The sequence below is a fragment of the Diplotaxodon limnothrissa genome, linkage group LG20, assembly GCF_057381915.1.
Source record: "Diplotaxodon limnothrissa isolate DT_005_m linkage group LG20, D_limnothrissa_male_GT1.1, whole genome shotgun sequence".
NCBI lineage: Eukaryota > Metazoa > Chordata > Actinopteri > Cichliformes > Cichlidae > Diplotaxodon > Diplotaxodon limnothrissa.
In genome coordinates, this window is record NC_140615.1 from 3,817,977 (window position 1) to 3,836,490 (window position 18,514).

The window sequence follows — 18,514 nt, forward strand, 5'->3', positions numbered from 1 at the left end:
TACGCTAAAATGAGACTCAACCATGTAGAAAAGAGGATAACAGACAAGATGGGGGGCAGCAGACGAGAGAGGAAACAGAAGGGAGCAGAGGAAAAAAACAGCTGAGAGGGGGGAAGAGAGAAAACTATGGGAGTGGGAAAGCTATCCTGGAATAGCCAGCAACTAGAGCTACAGACTCCACCCTTCTCACCCCTCCCCTTACTCTCTCTCGTTCCCTTTCCCTTGCAATCGCTCTCTCTCCCCCCTCTCTCTGAAGCAGTCTCCCAGTGTGTCATTTGACCAGGCAGTTCACAGAGGCGAGAGCTCAGAGACAGAAGGAACACGTTCAGCGTAACGATAAGCTTGCTGGAATGTTTCTCTCACTGCTTATCATCAGATGCAAAGCCCTGTGAGTGCGGATTTCTTCTTGGCTTATTGCTTTTGGGGACTCTTACACTTGGTTTCTTGGATATGGGTTTTAACTCTGCGTACAGTCAGCTGAAGAGGAGGATCAACTGACACCTTTTTGGGGGATTTACACTTTTTGAGGAGTAAACCTCTACTTGTGTGAGGGTGACGAAGAGAGACCAAGAAAAGAGAAGGAAAGGGGAGAGAGATAGATAGAGAGATAGAAAGAGAGCTAGAGAGAGAGAAAGAGTGCCCGGGCCATGCCCACCTCAGCTCATGGTTCAACAGCATGAAAGGGGGCCACCATCACCATCGCCACCACAGAGGCTGTGGCTGCCAACACTTGTTCCGTAAAGTCCTGGCCAAGTGTGGCTGCTGCTATGCACGAGTCAGAGGTCAGTGTCACACACAAATGCACATACACACAGAACGCCTAAAGAAATTTGATCTTTAATATCTGATTATCTGATTTTCCTGGCTTTGAGGTTGGAATTGTGCTTTAAAAACTGCTTTTGTGATCCTGTTTGTTGTGTATGTGCACGTTTGCGTGTGTGTGAGTGTGTGTGTGTGCAGTTTCTCTTGATCATTCCACTGCTCCTAATCTCCTTCTCCAATACATTATCTGAGATGTCCACCCATGTCTCTCTTATCTCTTCTCTCTTTTCTGCGAGCATATGTGAACAGTTTAAATGTAAGCCTTGGCCCCCTGCCCTGATCCCTACACCTCCAGCTAAAGCAACAGATGTACACACACACACACACACACACACACACACACACACACACACACACACACACACACACACACACACACACGCATGCACGCACACATGCACGCACAAACTTCAGAGCAAGTGAAAAAAGTTCTACAGAGCACAGCACAGTGAGGAACCGGAAGGAGGACATGGATCATGCATTCTTCCAGTAAGGATAGAGAAGAGGGAAAGAGCCTGCATGTGATTTGGAAGGTGACTGTCCTCATCATGACGAGTTCATGTCACTCAGTTATGTGCAGCACATGGATGAATGAATCGCGCGGGGGGTCGGGGGTTGGGGTGGCTGTGCTACGCTGAAACATTCCTCGACCCAAAACAGTGGGGAGCAGAAGAAAACGACAACAATCCCCAGCAGCACCCCTGTCACTGTCTTCCCCTCCGTTTGCAGTAATGACGTGCAACATAAATAGCAGCGGTCCACCAGAGTAGTGTTGAGTTAAAGCAGCAGGTGGCATGATATGTAATAACAACAAAGTCAGATGAGCAGGCACAGTCGTCCATAGGCAGCCGTGGTTGTTTGTAGTTTATACAAAACTCAGGACTCGGTGTAACCTTGAGCTTAGAGCAGGAAAAAAAATCGTCTTAATGTTCCTACCTCTTTTGGTCTTTCTTCTCTGTTCGTTTTGCCATCTTGTACACATGCATGACCTCTGCCACTGTGGCTCCAAGGCAAAGTTAAAACAACAGCGGTGTCTAATAGCAGTGTGCGATTTTATGCTGTGGTGGCACGCTGTGCGTTTGTTCCCTTTTAAAAGCATACATCAAAGTTGTAAACAGTGGACATACCCTTTGAAGTTCAGTACTTAGCAGGGGGGGCTTTCATAAAGTAGATTTTCATATTGCTGGCAAGCATTGTTGAATGCATACCTTAGATTCCTTCAGTTTAATCTCTTATGTAATAGATATTCTCCTTTTCCATCGCCTGCAGCTCCCTTCTGCATCTCTACCATGTTATCATAGCAAATACACACACACTTAGATCAAAATATATAAACATGTGGGGGACTGGAGGAATGAAACATTTCAGGCTATTAAAAGAACTCTCAATAAGCCTATAGCAAGAACATTATCCCAACAGTCAGGATTTCCTTAAATATATATTTTATTTTATATATTTTTTAGTGTATTGGCAGGGATGGCGGGGGGGGGGGGGGTACTTTGGTCCACTATGAAAAGATGAGATTTTAAATTTTTATTTTGCAAGCTGAACAAGAGAAATATGAGCACTCTATCCTGTCTGTAAAAGCCATGTGTGCTCTATAAAACCTCCTCATAGAAGAAAGCACATTTTTCATGTTGCGGCTGGCTTTTGTGCTCACATACTGTACTGCTCTCTCCATTAATCTGCACAGCAGTTTCTCTGATTAAAACATGGGGGTCCAGGGTCAGTTGTAGACTTTTATATTATTGAAAAACTGTTTCTCTCTCTGTCTATAAAAAACCTGATATTATTCAATTCTTTCCTTTCTTTATAATTGTATCTCATACTTTTGTGAGATATCACATATCTGACTTTCCCATTGTTTTTACTGTGGCGTCTACAAGACAAATACTGAATAATGCAGACTTTTTTCCGTTCTTCTCCCAAGACATTGTTGTTTCAGGTGAGGCACGTAACTGTATCAATTACCATCTATTTGTCTAAAGCATACATTTTTTCAAAAAAGGCCCAAAGTGGTGCCTGCACTGTCTTAGCTGAGATAATCAGAGCGGCAGCTTACTATTAGCTCCCACATCCCTAACTCTGATATCAATAGCAACAAAAGAATTTCCTCTTTGTTGTCATTTTTTAAAATCATGACAGGCCGTCTTTGCTCTATTGTCTTGGACACAACTGTTTACGATGCATTTCCATCATTCATTGATTCCAAATAAAAAAAAAAAAGCCTGATGACTGACTTAAGAGGAAACTATCATGTGCGGTGTGATTCATTCCCCTACTTAGGCGTAATGGCACTTACTTGCAGGCCGGGTGATCACATGCACTATGCTATTATGTCACACCATATGTGTTCCTAGTGGATGCCTATCGCTTAGACCAGCATACTCACACTTGACTTTTCAATGGGTAAGCTAAAATAAGTTCAGCTGCTCACAGACTAAATGAGTCGCACGGGACAGTCTTTAATTCTGAATCTGACCCGTTTGCTTATATGCAGAAAGAGACTGCAGCTGAATCAATGTGGCATCATGCTGGCTACCCTGCCGGACTTTTTTCACATCTTAATCAATATCCAGTGACACGAGTGCAGGGGCAGCGGAGTCCTTATTAAGTTAAGAATGTGTGAATGGGTGTTATTTGCACTGTGTGTGGATTTGTGTTTATCGCAATACCGACGAGCACTAGAAGGTAGGAAGAGTTGGAGGAAATGTCTGACAGAAGAGCTGGGATTATTGATCTGGGCACTACTCATCGAGATGGAGAGGGCAGGAAGATGGACAGGTGGGGAGATGGGTTTAATGAAAGAGAAAGGCATGTATCATTTTAGCTCTGATACCAGCGGTAGTCTGCACAGCGCATTAGCAGATTGGCTTCCAGAGGGCCATTAGTGGGGCCTGCTTCCCAGCAAAGACTGTTGACAAACCATTTGAAAACAGATGGTATGCTTTGTCTTATATTGTCCACGGTGAGCTGAATTCACAGCCCAGACGGCATAAAAGCAGGTAACCTAATTATTTATCAAATGATTTATCTGAACAGAGAGTTTGGGGAAATATTTTGTAATATGCAAAGGAGAGGTGGAATGGACAAGTGGACAAGCACTGACAAGGCCCTGACTGCAAACGTCTGTTCACGCCTTTTTGAGCGAACTTTCAAATCTTGCAATCAGAGGAAGGAGTTCACATGCTGTAAAGACTACTGATGATGGAACCATCAATGTTCTCCTCACACACACACACACACACACACACACACACACACACACACACACACACACACACACACACACACACACACACACACACACACACACACACACACACTGATAATGTTAGGAATTACACCCATGCAATTTGAGCTAACACGTCTTATCTTTTCTGTGGCACAGCCTCCCACACATCTAATGCTATTTGGGATGCACCCTCAAGTAAATCTAGCACACATACGTGCAGACTGTCAGACAGTAACCAAACAAAGATAAGGATGGAGCAGAGTTAAGATCACACTTAAAGGCAGATACTGTAATAGGCAGACCATATGGGAAAGAGTACTTTTTATACACATTTATATATCTCAGTTATTCAGTGGTTTCTTTTTCCGCATTGTTTGCGAGTGATGGGAGAAGGGAGCCGGAGATCGACAGACGGATTGGGGCTGCAGCTGCAGTAATGTGGACGCTGCACCGGTCCGTCGTGGTGAAGAGGGAGCTGAGTGTAAAAGCGAAGCTCTCAATTTACCGGTCGATCTACGTCCCTACCCTCACCTATGGCCACGAGCTGTGGGTAGTGACCGAAAGAACGAGATCGCGGATACAAGCGGCAGAAATGAGCTTCCTCCGAAGGGTGGCTGGCCTCTCCCTTAGAGATAGGGTGAGAAGTTCGGCCATCCGGGAGGGGCTCAGAGTAGAGCCGCTGCTGCTCCACATCGAAAGGAGCCAGCTGAGGTGGTTCGGGCATCTGACAAGGATGCCTCCTGGGCGCCTCCTGGGTGAGGTGTTCCGGGCATGTCCCACCGGGAGGAGGCCCCGGGGCAGACCCAGGGCACGCTGGAGAGATTATATCTCTCGGCTGGCCTGGGAACGCCTTGGTGTTCCCCCGGATAAGCTGGAGGAGGTGGCTGGGGAGAGGGAGGTCTGGGCCTCTCTGCTTAGGCTGCTGCCCCCGCGACCCGGCCTCGGATAAAGCGGAAGAAGATGGATGGATGGATGGATGGTTTCTTTTTCATTAACATATTCCTCACCTGCTGTGTTCCACAACTGAGGCAACAAGCAGCTTTACCTGTGTGTGAGAGGGTTAAGGTCACATGGCAGCAGTCAGGGTAGGGCAACAACAACAGCAATAATAAAACTGTTTCCATCTATGGATCTGTCTGTGTCTCCATAAGTATGTTTGTCTTTCTGCTGCTGTCACTTATCTCTTTGTGTTCCTTTTCTTTAATGATCCTCCAAAGAAGGAAAAGGGTCGGCGTTGTCTTGCATATGCATCTATATGTGTTCCCTTTGCATCTGAGAGCGTGTCTATTTGTGAGTGTTGGGGGCTGGTGTTGACTCATGCATGCAGTGTGTTAGGACAAGAATCCCCCACAGCAATGACACATACGCTCACACACACAGACACACACATATATTTACATGGTTGAACGGCAAAGACAGGGCGAACGAAACCAAAGACAACCATTAAAAAAACAAAAAAACACCCCAAAACATACACTGATATATGTGTAAGTTTAAATTAGCTTCAAATTGAAAAAATGATTAGCATCAAAGGCCTTTGGGGCAACTTGCATCATCTGTATCGCTGCCACGGTTCTGCATTCAGCCGTAGTAAACAGTTGCTGCGCATTCAAGCCATCGAGAAAATAAGAAGCAAAAACTCACAATAATCTCACGTGACAGGCAGCGATTAAAATTTAGCTGCTCCACAATGTTCGGCATCAACACGCAGCTCGTAAAATAGAATAAATCACCGAACATTTATTTTTGTCCCTTCACAGATTAGTCAGAGTGCACGATGTGCTGCAGACCTCGAGGTGGTTGGGTTCAGTGTCTTGCTCAAGAACACGCGCTTGCACATTTCATCAGTTTGGCCGCCGTCAGACAAGAACTTGATCCCCGCAGCGAACCTGGGACCCCGCGATGTACGAATACATTTTGATAACAAGTTGAGAGTGCTTTTGACAGAAAGCAGCACTGCTGGCAAATGCGGGGGGGCGGGGGGACCAGTGTGTCTTTTTATGTCTCAGCTAGAGAAACTTAGTTGTCATCAGCTTATAAGGCAGACTTCAGACATTATGGAAAAAGCAACAAAAATAGCTGAAATTGAAGGTATGCTAGACTGCCGTGGCTCAGCTCTGTGTTCAGCACTCTGAGATATTTTTAAACTTTGCACCCCAGCCCACCCTCCACCTCGTCATCTCTTCTTGCCCTCCCACCAAACCCCCAGCCTCCTTCCCAGCCGATCTCCACCATATTGTTTCTCTGTTGCAAAAGCGAAGCTCCCCAGCTGGATGAAGAAATCAGCCAGCCTGAATTTGGGCTGAATGTTGCGTGATCTGCTGGCTTGGAATATGAAGACCAAGTGGAGCTTTAAGATCACTCCTGGGGCGTTCTCATTTTCTCCCTCCTCCTGCTTCTCTTCTTCATTTCTCTCCTCTCCTTCAACTCCCGCTCTTTATTAATTATTTTATTATCTATGCCCTTTCTCCTTTAAAACAAACACACATTTATATATGGTTAATGTATTTTTACCACGTCCCTTTCTTTCACAGTTCATTGTCATTTCCTTTTTGCTCTACTAAACTGCCTTGCCCTGACATATTTGCAAGGCTCCCACAGTCTTTCCTTCCCTTTTTTCTCTTCCTTAGGACTCTGTTTGTAAATGTGCAGAGGAGAAGAATGAGGGAACAAATTATGAAACACAGGAGTGCATTCCATACCTTGTTTAGAAAGAATTCTCCAACAGTGCAGAGGGGGAGAGGAGCGACTTCCCCCCCGTGATTCTACCCCCACTTTCAGTCCATATGGCTCTTTTTATACCTGCCTCCTTTTGGGGGGGGGGGGGGCTATAATGTTTGCTCTTGCTTTTCTAATACTCAGCTCTTGCTTTCATGGAGTTTTACTCCTTCTTTTTTTCAAAACAGCAGCCGCAGTATAAAGACTTGTGAGTGGTGTGAAAAAAGTTTCAACTTTTGACTCTTTTCATTTGGCGAGATTGGAACATGCTTGCTGTAAGTCTTAGCGACAGGTTGACTGCAATGATTGCTGTCGTGTCCCCTCTGGCTGTCAGAGTGGAGAGATTTTGGCTGCTCTGTTCTGCAGTTCTCTCCAGAGAATACTTCACAGAGGCCTCAGTGAGAAACTTTCCAAAACAGTGCACAAGGCAAGGCAACACAGGAGCTGAGCATCTTACTTACCTTGTGTTTAATCAAATTTACTGTTGGGACTGTAGTTCCTCGCAGCCTGGGATCAGCTTATAGAGCATTATTGTTTGGTTCACTTCTAACCTAAATTTGCCATCATGTTTGTCTCTGCGCCTCACTAGAGGATAGTTCTGCGAGTTCATGGTTTATCAGTTGCACAAGAGTCTCTGGGGTATCTTAAAGGGACAGTTCACACCAAAATTTAATTTAAATGTTTTCTTTTGCCTGTTTTGGCGTCAGTTGACCAGTTATAGAAGTGTTGATTGTAGCGATGTCTGTCATCTGTTCAGTATAATGGAAATTATGTTTTCATACGTTTAAAAAGCTGACCTGCTTAGTCAATAAAAAAAAATGCACGAACATTGTTTTGAGCACTCTAATGGCAGCTATTATCCATCTACTGAATCATACCTGGGCCATGTCACTCTGCACAAAGAAGCACATCTGCAAAGAGGATTGTGTTAGGCACAATGGGACAAGATATGATTATTGCTGTTGTGATGCTAGCTACCTGCACACTTTGCAGTTTCTATATGAAAGCGCTCACAGCAGGGTTGGTGCATTTTTTGTGCTGAATTGCTGCTGATTTTTTCCAAATAATTATTTGTCACTTTGATTTAGTTCCAATATAGCTGACAGCAGGCAGTTATGTCAAAACAAGTTTACATCAAAACAACCTAGATGCATGAATAATTCTACAGAATGTAGAAAATATAAGCAAAAATAATTTGGAGGTGAACTGTCCCTTTAAGCATTTGTAAATCCCAATGAATTCTGGGCAAAATAGAGTTCTTTTCAAACTAATAAACAAACTTGTGTGTTTTTACTGGGAATCCACAGCTAAGAAAAGCAAAAGATACAAGCAAATACTTCCATAAAGTTTTTGCATTGTTAAATAAGCTTTCCCCCGTGTTTCTGCCTTCTACACTGGACTGGAGAAGACAGCAAACCAAAAATTGACCTGTTTCCTTCTTATCGGCCTGCAACACTCTGATTGTCAGTCAGGCACCACTGATTGTTACTATAGACACAGCTTTCTGTTCATAGCCTGCAGCCAATACGTAAGGATTAAAGCCACATTGGTGGACTCAAGAGAAAAACAATTTTAAAAAATGTAAAAACATCCTAATGTGTATTTAATAACCCCCCAAATCTTTAGAATAAGTTTTTATTTATGTGCAAAATTCACATTGTAGCAGCCAAACTAAGACTACTGTAGCTGTTACTTTATAAATGCCAAATTTAGAAACATTTGAGTGTCTGAGTGTGACTTTAAAGATTTGCTTTTGCCGTAACAATCTAATTACACTAGCTAATAGTTCACAGTATTATATATATTTGGCAGTATACTCAACACTTGCACATTTTCTATTGCTTTACTTAATGTTAATTATTCAGTTTCGTTAACCTATAGGAAAACTGTCCACCTGATGGATTTGGCACAGGTGGAACTGTGCCTCGGGTCGCCCTCAAACACTTAAATGGATTTTGTGTATTCATAAGATGCCCTCTTAACAGCCATATGGAGAGCTCTTGCTCAAAATGCAGGATCTGATCGAAAAGCGACAAAAGCTGACAGCTGCAGATGGTTTTCTTGAATTCAGAATAAGCTTTTCAGAAGCATCCTTTGTGCCTCTGGCATTGTCTTACTAATAAGCATAAGCCAGGGAAACATTTGCTGGGTTGTCACTGTATGAATATTGATGCAAATCTACAGTAATCATTGTGCTTTGTGTGTGTGTGCACGTGCAAGCGTGTGTGTGTGTCACAGACAGGTATATGTTCACGAGTGTATTGCTATGTAAAACAAGACTGAGTGCGTGCGCCCACATGTGTAGGTTGATTTCTTGCTGATGGCTAATCTTTTGTGCGGCTGTCCCTCACTCTCTCTCCTTCTGGGTTTAGTTGCTATGGCAATAAGAGTGGGGAGAGGTGGAGAGCTATGGAAAGGAATGAGAATATGTGTCTGGAAAGCACATCAAGTCTGACTGACAGAATCGCTATGCCAGCACATCTTTAGGTCTCGAGGTCGGAACTGTGTGCCCCATTACAATGAAAGCTGAGATATTTGTTTTTGCACACAAACCTCGCATGCTTGCTCCAAATACACAACATGTTCTGAACGCTTGGATGCTCAGGATATAATTTTATGAGAGAGCATATCTGAGACAAGAGAAGTTAGACGGTTTTGTGTCAAATCAACAATTCACATTGTTGACTCAGTTTGTTATAAAGCCGTCATGGTTACTTGCAGTGCAGAGCACTGACCTTGTGCACAGCCAGCGACAAACTGCAAGAGCACAGTACTGGAGCTGTCAGGCAGACTGGGGCCAAAGGAGAGGCTCCACATACCCGCGACCCAGCGTGCATCGCAGCTCTGTCTCCAGCTCTCCTTGGAGGCCTCCTGACTGGCACTGCCATATGAAATCACAATCGCTTTTAATTTGCTCGTTGTTTTCGACCACCTCAAACACAAGTGCCAGCCATTTGTTCTCTGACTTTTTTTTTTAGAGTGAGTGTGTGTCTGTGAATGCGTGTGTGTGTGACTAGATAATCATAGTGATGACCGACAGTACCCAGGGTGTGTGCTTCCTATTGCTAAAAAGGGTAAAAAGAGTAGTGCTGATCATCACTGTGATTATCCGGGTGCACATACATACATACACACACACGCACACTGGCACAAGATATACACACAATTGCACACACACTAAATCAGAGTGCCATGCAGCGCCTGCAAGGTCATTTAAGTACTTTTCCAACCCTCATTTTCCCAAAATGCCTCAAAGCATTTTTCAGTGGACCTCATATAAAGACTGAACAATCTTATGGTTACTTTGGGAGCACGAGCGGTTGATATATATCCACCTACAGGAAAACATCCATTTCACAGTTTAGGTTTTTTTAGTTCTTGTTTTGGGAAAAGAAAATTGTGACTGTGACGTTTTAAGCTGCTGCATACTTCTACTAAACAGTTCCTATTCATTTCTCCATTATTTTTGTAAGAACAAATTGGCAGATATTTTATAATATAAAATATAAGCAATAAATTGACAGTTAAAATGTTGTCCAGCTTTAACAACTACAGGGTTAAAGTAATGTAAAAATAAATGTAGCACTAAATATAATCAAATATAATTATTGATAGATTACGTACAAATAAAATCAAAAAATAAAAGCATAATGAGTCATTTTGCTTTTGGTGTGCTAGCGCTTCTTTACTAGAGCAAAACAGGCAGTTGCTGCGTTGATCTTCAGCCTCTGGGCCTCGTATTGTACATGTAACGTGCACGGTATCATTCATGATAAACAAAGGATGTCTGTTTAAATATTTTCTTCTTCTCTGTCACATCTCAATCTCATATCTTCTTCTTCTGGAGAAAGCTCCCCCAAAAACAAAGTACTGTAGTAATGAGAGAAAATTACTTTGACAGTTTATCTATTTAAGGGAAAAAAACATGTCCGAACACCCTCAACTAGAGTTGGCTATTGTTGAGATGCAAAGTAAGGGGAAAATATTGAGAAGCTTATCACGTATCAAGCTGACAAGGATTTATTTGGTCCATCTCACAACTTTAACTGATCATAAGAGGAAAAAATAGGGAAAAGGTTACGGCTGCCATAGGTGGGCATCATTCAGAAACAAAGCTATGGAGGTGGGGTGTTCATGTGTGTGAAAGATGTGGTCTACAAGAAATGAAAGTATTTATATGAATTTATAAAAATCAAATCCATTTGTTCTCTTTTTCTGCCTTCAAACTGAAGCTGTGCACTTTGAAAAGCAACATTTATAGCACATTTAGACTTTATTAGTTTTTTTACTTATGCTACGGTCACACCAGGGGAACCAGGGGGTGGAGACCAAAATTACTGAAACCATTTACAATAAACTTGTGATCTCCTTGACTTCTAAGACAGTCAGTGATCTTCAAGGGGACTTTGGTGCATCAAGTTGGCGATAAAACTGCAATAACATGGAGTCAGTCTGCTGTCAGTCTGCTATCAGTTGACAATCGAATGCACCTCAGGAAATTACAGCTGATGTGTTTGTAATTAAATGTAGTAAATCAGCGAAAATTGCAAATCTGTTCTATCTGTTGCAAACCTGTTGCTGTCCACATGCACAGAGATTCAAATTAACTACTTACATTCAGAGTACAGCCAAAATCTTAAATCTCTCAAACAGAAATTGACAAATTCCTCCAAAACTAGTGACATAATTATTGTTGGAAGGCGATTTAACTGTAAAATGGCATAGGTGCTCTGCAACATTGCTTTTAAATAAGAATATGATCAGAATAAAACCAGAGGAGTCGAGTCCCCTGTTACAAAGACATGCACAAACAACAAGATGTTGCCAAATTGTCTGCATTTATTAAACTGGAAGGAAATTATTTGCATACCTTCACCAATCTGAGAGTGATTGCAGTCAGTTTGAGTCAGACCGCCACTGTTTGGAGACAGTTTGCATCCCACCAGGTGACCTGCTGCCATGACTACTTGCATTTTGTTGCCGAATATAAAAGAATTGAATGTACTCACTGGGTAAACACCAATATTTCCCAGCTACATTGCCATCTTACCATAACTCTAGCATGACTGAGGTTTGGGCTTGTACTGTTCAAATCTTTCTTTTCACTTTCATACAATTGGAATTTTTTAAAACTTTAATGAGTGAGAGAGAAAGCTTGAGTTACATAGTAACTGGGATCTGGAGTTTAGCAGTTACTGCATATGCAGGGTGTAATGACTGTCTCAGAGTAAGTAGAGCTGAGCTTCTGTTGCTTGAAAGTTTCTCCATTGGTAACAGTTCAGTGAAAGCGGGGCAGTAAATGACTTGACTCTGGCTCTTGATTAAATTATTGGATCATGATTTGTGAATATGGGACTTTCCATCTCTGAATACCTGTTGATCCTGTGGTGCTTAGTTAATAAATCTGTGTGAAATGGACCACACTGCAACCTTAATCCGGAATCTGGCAAGTCTCTCTCTAAGTGGTTCTAGAGGAATGTCTGGAGTTTTCAAGGCCACTAACCACAAACATGGTTCCAGTCTCTCACTGTACACTGCTGGGAGCTTGCAGACAGTCTCTGTGGTGAGACTGCCGTCACAGCCTCTTTTTTTAAAATTGCAAATTAAGAATCAAGTTGAAAGAAAATGCTGATTGAAATCTCAGGTGAGATATCCACAACCTCTGCCACTTTGACTGCACTGCTATACTCCCACTGACCTGATTTTCACAGTCAGTGGCAGCAGTAGTGGTTTAGATCTGACTATCAATTAGAGCTGTTTCATAATCCCTCATCAGGAGAAGTGTCTGATTTACTCTTTCACATTGTTCCACAGACGAAAGGATTAATGCCAGCGTGTTTTTTTTCGGTCTTGTTTTTCTGGTGACTGGCAGCACTTTTATGCATTAAACTGATAAAGAATATGCCACAGAGTCTGGCTGTGGGCGATGATGGCAGGAGACTGACTCTGATGGCTTGTTTGCGTGTCACTTGATGTGTCTAGCACATATTTCCTTCTGTGCTCTGGGAATAACAGTGGTGTGTGGATGTGTGTGTGCGTGCGTGCGTATAAACTAGGTCAGTAGGAGGACAGGAAACCACTGTTCACTTGTCTGACTGCAGTGTGTCACTCCAAAGGTTTGACACGAACACACTCACATATGGCACACACAAGGACGACAAGAGTTGAGCTGCTGCACATGTCTTTGTTGCAGTGCCCACAGTTAAAAATCAGCACAGTTCCTGCTTATGTGCACTCAAGTGTATGTCGCTTGTGCCCTCATGGCCTTCCTTCCGCTCGTCTCGTCAGTGTTTCCTCCCATACTCTCACTGAACTTCTTAACTTTAATCACACTGGCATCTTTTTGCCCCTCTGCTGCTTAATCTTTATACAGAATCCCTGCTCTTCCCAGCAGCTCACCCCATAGCCTCTGCTTTAGACTGTCAGAGGATTCCTGAGGTTGTGGATTCAGTTGCTTAAGCCTTAATACCAAAACGAAAGATAAGAAAGGAGAATAAAAAAGGATTAAAAACTTTTTAAAAACATTTTTTTTTTTTTTACTTCTGTAGCGTTGTCTTCTCTGCTAGCTTGTTTTGCATGTCGAACTTGTGCTGCACTCAGCAGCTTCGGGGCAGTGCAGTGGAGGCCATTGCATAAGAGGAGGGAGCTGTGCAGTGTCCTGCTCCCAGTCATTATCTGAAAAACACTGCAGTGCACAGAGATGCAGAGGGTAAGAGTGCGTTAGAGTGCCAAACGGAGTGGCAGAAGGAGGAACTTATCGTAGAGAAAAAGGTGTCAGGGTGAAAAAGAAAGGAAGGAGGGAGGATTGAAGGAAAAGCCAGAAAAAGACGAGTACAATTTATGATTTGAAATGTTTCATTGTAAAAAGCACCTTGGTTAGAACATTTTCCGTCATGTGCTTCAGGTACTTGCCTCGTGGTCTTTCAGCTCTTTCGGTTTGAACGTGAGTGCAGACCGGGCCCTGCTGGTTGATGGAAAGGGTGTCCATTTCCTCTGAGTGGGTGAAATGTAATATAGCAGCTGAGTCTAGGCTGAAGAGCATAAGGTGGAGAGGGCAGTGAGTGAGAGAGAAAGAATCGAGAAGATAAGTATGGTGCTGTGTTAAGAGTTGTTAGCAATGACGCGGGCGGGCACCTATGTGTTGATTGCCACAATTCCCCAGAGCTGTAAGCCACAAGGTGCTAGTATTGAATGGCAGCTCTAAGTTTGTCAAACTCAGCAGGATATTTGACATGTTTGCCACAGTGCTGAGCAGCAGGATGCTCGCCTCTAATGCTGTTTATTGTTACACTGACAGGCTGATGACTCTGGATAACAGGTTGACAGCCTGCACCTGTGCGCCCATCAGGAGAGCCTCTCTGGAAAAAAAAAAAGCGTATGGGCACCTGCATGTCTGCTTATTTATTTTTTATTTGTGGAGTCCAGTAATGCCTAAATTGCCTATATGATCCCGAGAGGCATGGGATTGACAGGGAACTCCACAGTGGAGGGGGCTGTGAAGTTTGCTCCATTAAAGCCAACGCTTTTAGCCTGATTTGTTGGCTCAGCAGCACTCACTCTTCAGCAATCAATAAACAGAAGTTAGAGCAGACTTCTTCTGGTGGACGACCACTTAGCGCATATCTATCTCCATCAATCACCTGAAAAGAGGGGAAGAGATTTGCTTTCTCATTTTTCTCTGCTTTTGCATTTCAGACATAAATTAAAGTAAATTTACTCTTAACTCATCCATCCATCCATCATCCATCCATCCATCTTCTTAACCAACTTGGGGACTTGGAGCCACAGGAGTCTGTCCCACCTGGCATAGAGACAGGCAGTCACATGCTCTTATAGCTGTCCCTGCCTTTGATTCAGTCACATCTAACTCAAACCTTCATGAGAACAGTGAATCATAAGTTTTCCCTCTCCACATGACTGGACAAGCTGTGCCACATATAGTCATTAGATAATTCAATCAGCTATAAGTGAATTTAACTGTGGTAATAACAAATGGTTGACTGTGAACCACACAAAAAAGGACGGACGTGAAATTATGTAGTGTTCAGCAATCAATAGATTTATCAGACTGACCTTTGGAAAATTAATCATTCACTATATTGACAGAGTTTGAGGATTGCTTAAGTTTATTAGCATTCATTAAACAGCTGAAGATTTCTGCTTCTCAAACGAGTAACTCTTTTTTTTCCTTGGCTTGAATTATAGTTAATTGAACTAAACTGGGTTAGGCTGTGCTTGAGCAAACAAGACATTTGATGAAGTCACCTTAGGTTTAGGAAATAGTGACAGACAGTTATCTGTAGTCTTGTGCCAACTTATTAGTTGCTTAATCTAGAAACCAACTGTGAGTTGAAAAAGAGAAATTGCTGCATAGCTGTATTGACTCTGCAATACCGTACAAATACTAATAGTGAAAGATGGCTCTCTTAAGTTGCCCTCTTAGATGATGTGGGCTGTCTCTTTTCTGTATTGTGACCGACCAACACTAAGAAAAATCTGGAAGTGCCTTGCAACAGATACCCACTTGGCTACAAAGTTACACAGTACAGCAATTTTGGATGAGCCTCCCGCCCCGGCACTCGCTCATCCTCTCAGACAGCGAGTGGGCGAGTGGTGAAAACCTAGCATTAACAAATCACCACAGATCAGGGCAGCTTAATGCAGCCCTTTTTCTCCTGTGCCCTTAACTCTTAATTGTTATAAGCACATAAACAATAGTCAAGTTGCATTAACAAAATCAGCGTGGGTAATCTTTTCTTTGTGGTGCCATTATGGAGATGAATTTCAGTGGGCACTATCAGCATGAAGCACAGCAGGGAAAGAGTGGGAAGGATAGTCCCCCCACCCCCCAGTTTCCTCTTTGTAGGTGTATAACAGTATTAACTCCACTTATCTTGCAATGTGTGGGGCGAGCGGAGGTGGGTTTCTCTAAGGAGAAGCTCATCATCTCCCCTTACAGTTGTCTCACTGTTTCTGTGCAAAAGTGTTATTGATGTCTCCGTAATGACTTGTATAAGGTACAAAGAATACATGATCAGTGGAAGTGCTCAGTTGCCATGGTGACAGATGTAAGGATAGTCGTTATAAAACCAGTAAATAATGTACGCTCTGTGCATCGTAAATCTGTACGTGTGACAGAGCTACTGTATCATCCTGATGCAAAGCCTCGAATTGGAGAGCTGCTCTGTCCTGTCTCCAGTCATTTCAAATTGCTTCCAGGCGCTTCAGCGGTGTCAGTCTCTTTAGCCTATTTCTTCAGCTGATGCCTCAAGATAGTTAGAAACAATGTTGCTGGTTGTATCTCTGCACTTTGAACTGCAAACGCTGACCTGGCTAAACTTGAGCAGGAACCTTGGGAAATACAAACCTCTGGGTCTGGCCCTTTGTTAGAGGTCAGGAGAGCTGGGTTGGGAGGGTGCACAATATCACATGTGCTCCCCAGCGTTTTCACATCCTTTCTTCTCTCTGACTGGGGAACCTTCACAGATGGTGGACGCTTTGCTTCTTCCAGATGCAACCATAAATACAATGGCTCTCAGATGCATTTTGATATCCCAATAGTTCCCTGCAGGGTACAACCATCTTTTTTCTTTAGACTTGCTTGTGTTCCTTATCTTGCTCTGTTCAGATGCTCCTTCTGCTAGGCTTAGATCTCCTTATACACTCTATTTGCAGACTTTTATATGGATATTTGGGTGGGAATTAGAAAGAAAAGTGGATGGGAAAATTGCATGATACATGCTGGGGAAAAATAGAGGAAATGGTATCTCTATGGTGGAAATACACAAGTTAAAGTTATTTTCTTAGTTATCACCTACCATTCACAAGTTTCTGCATTAGCAGAAATATGATCTTATTAGCATGGCCTGTTTGCGCTGAGGTTAATGATTCGTCAAACACTGTGAGTTTTGTGCTGTGCAGAGCACAAAGCTCATTATTATTGATCAGTATACTGTGGCTGCTATTGAATTTCTCAGACAAAGAAATTGAGTGAATAAAGTTGTGGAGATTCTTAAATCTTTTAATTATGAACACTGAACTAAGCTGAATGATTTAGCCTGGGTTTAAGTTTGCATCTTATTGCTGAGAACTGCAATAACAGACTGTGGCTCAAATAAAGCGCTCTGAAATCAGGTCAGTGTTGTCTTCTCATGAACAGATGCACAACATAAACTACAAAGTTTTTTTTTTTTTTGTTTTTTTTTTACAAGTAATGGAAAATAGTTTTTTCTTGAAAGAGTTTCAAGTGTCAGAGGATTAAGGCGCAAAGATGGATAAGAAATATGACTAAATTGTTACAGAAGAGATGAAACACTCCCGACGCACAGTTTAGAAGAAGAGCTCAGGACTGAGAAAGGCTGGAGGAAGGGCGGTAGGTTGATTGGCCGAGGCAAGATGGGAAAGGAAGACAATAAAGAAAAAACAAACAGTCCCCGGCAAGGAGCTCCCCTTCTAAAAAGGATTAAAGAGGATGTCCGGTCCCAGCTCAACCCCCCAACTCACTTCCCATGTCCTCCTGACATCAGTGTGCAGCAGTCAATCTGCAACTGCTTTTTAGTGTATTTTTGTTTCAAATACCGACCCTCATTACCTCTGCTGTCGGCCTTGCATCAGAATGTGGTCAAGTAACGATGGCATGGACTGGTGCACAGCTCAGCAATGTAAAAAAAAAGAAGACAAAAAGTCTGCTTTGCATAATGAAAACATCTTTTATAGTGTAGTTACACACCTGCACAGCCGTGTTTGTAGAACAGAAATTTATATTTCCGCTCTTTATTTTGATTTCTCTCGTTAATCTTTCACTCCTGGTGTGTTGACATGTGTTTTGCCTTCAGTTCTGCATCACCTCGCACACCTGCAGTTAAGCCTCGTCTACTAGTCAAGCGAGGGTTGTGTCCCTGAAACAAAATGCTCTTTTTGCACATTTGTCGAAGTCCACAGATTCATTGATTAACTTAAGTCTGTACTTGGAGCCTTTACTCTGCCTCATGACCCATTTAACCCTTATCTATTGATTGTTTTCCTTCGCCAGTAACCTTTTGCTTCTCCTGTCTCTTTATGCCTTTTCTTCAGACTCGTATTCGGCAGCAGGCAGTGAGGGCAGCATCTCCACCTCCGTGGCGTCGCTGCCCCCACAGGCATCAGGCAGCTCGGCCCCCAGCTCCCCAGGCTCCAGGCGCTCTGTGAGCACCCTTAAAAAATGGCTCACAAACCCTGTCCGCAAACTTAGCGCTGGATCCACCGCCAAAGGAGAGCGTCAGGTCCGCAAACTTGAGGGAAAGCCTGCATGTCTTCCATCCCACAGCCAGAACCAAGATATGGGGAGCCTCCCAAGGCCTGTAGAGAGTCTCACCATCTTGCCTGTCACCCACAGAGAACCGGTGAGAATTTTTTTGATCATACGAACTAATCAAACAAAGCTTTGCCTGGTGAGTTTTGCAGTTCCGTTCTGCACATTTCACATGAACCGCCTCATAAGTAAACTGAAATTATTACTGCACCTCGTTAACAGTAGGTATTTGTATAAACTGGTTGTGATGCATGCAAAACTTCATTCTTGGGCAAACACAAATTAAAACCAACATCTTGACCACACTTGTTTATTTTAGGTAGCGCAAGGTTGTCAGTGGAGAAGCAGGTTTGATGTAGAGTTAATCCCCGGAGGAACAAGTACCATGTCAGTTAGCAGTGTTGCTGTGAATGACAGCAGCATTGCTGGCTCTTCCTGCAGTCTCTCAC

The 18,514-nt window shown here is 43.0% G+C and overlaps 1 protein-coding gene across 2 annotated transcripts in view; it reads left to right on the forward strand.

The window, feature by feature from the left end:
• The first annotated feature begins 297 nt into the window (after nucleotides 1-297).
• The window catches only part of arhgef25a (Rho guanine nucleotide exchange factor (GEF) 25a), a 31,887-nt gene continuing 13,670 nt past the window's right edge, over nucleotides 298-18,514 (forward strand). For both annotated transcript variants that reach the window (XM_085345720.1, XM_085345722.1), the window contains exons 1-2: nucleotides 298-782; nucleotides 17,849-18,156. In XM_085345720.1, coding sequence (XP_085201846.1) covers nucleotides 677-782; nucleotides 17,849-18,156 — 414 coding nt within the window. In that variant the 5' untranslated portion in view covers nucleotides 298-676. The remainder of the gene's footprint in view (nucleotides 783-17,848; nucleotides 18,157-18,514) is intronic.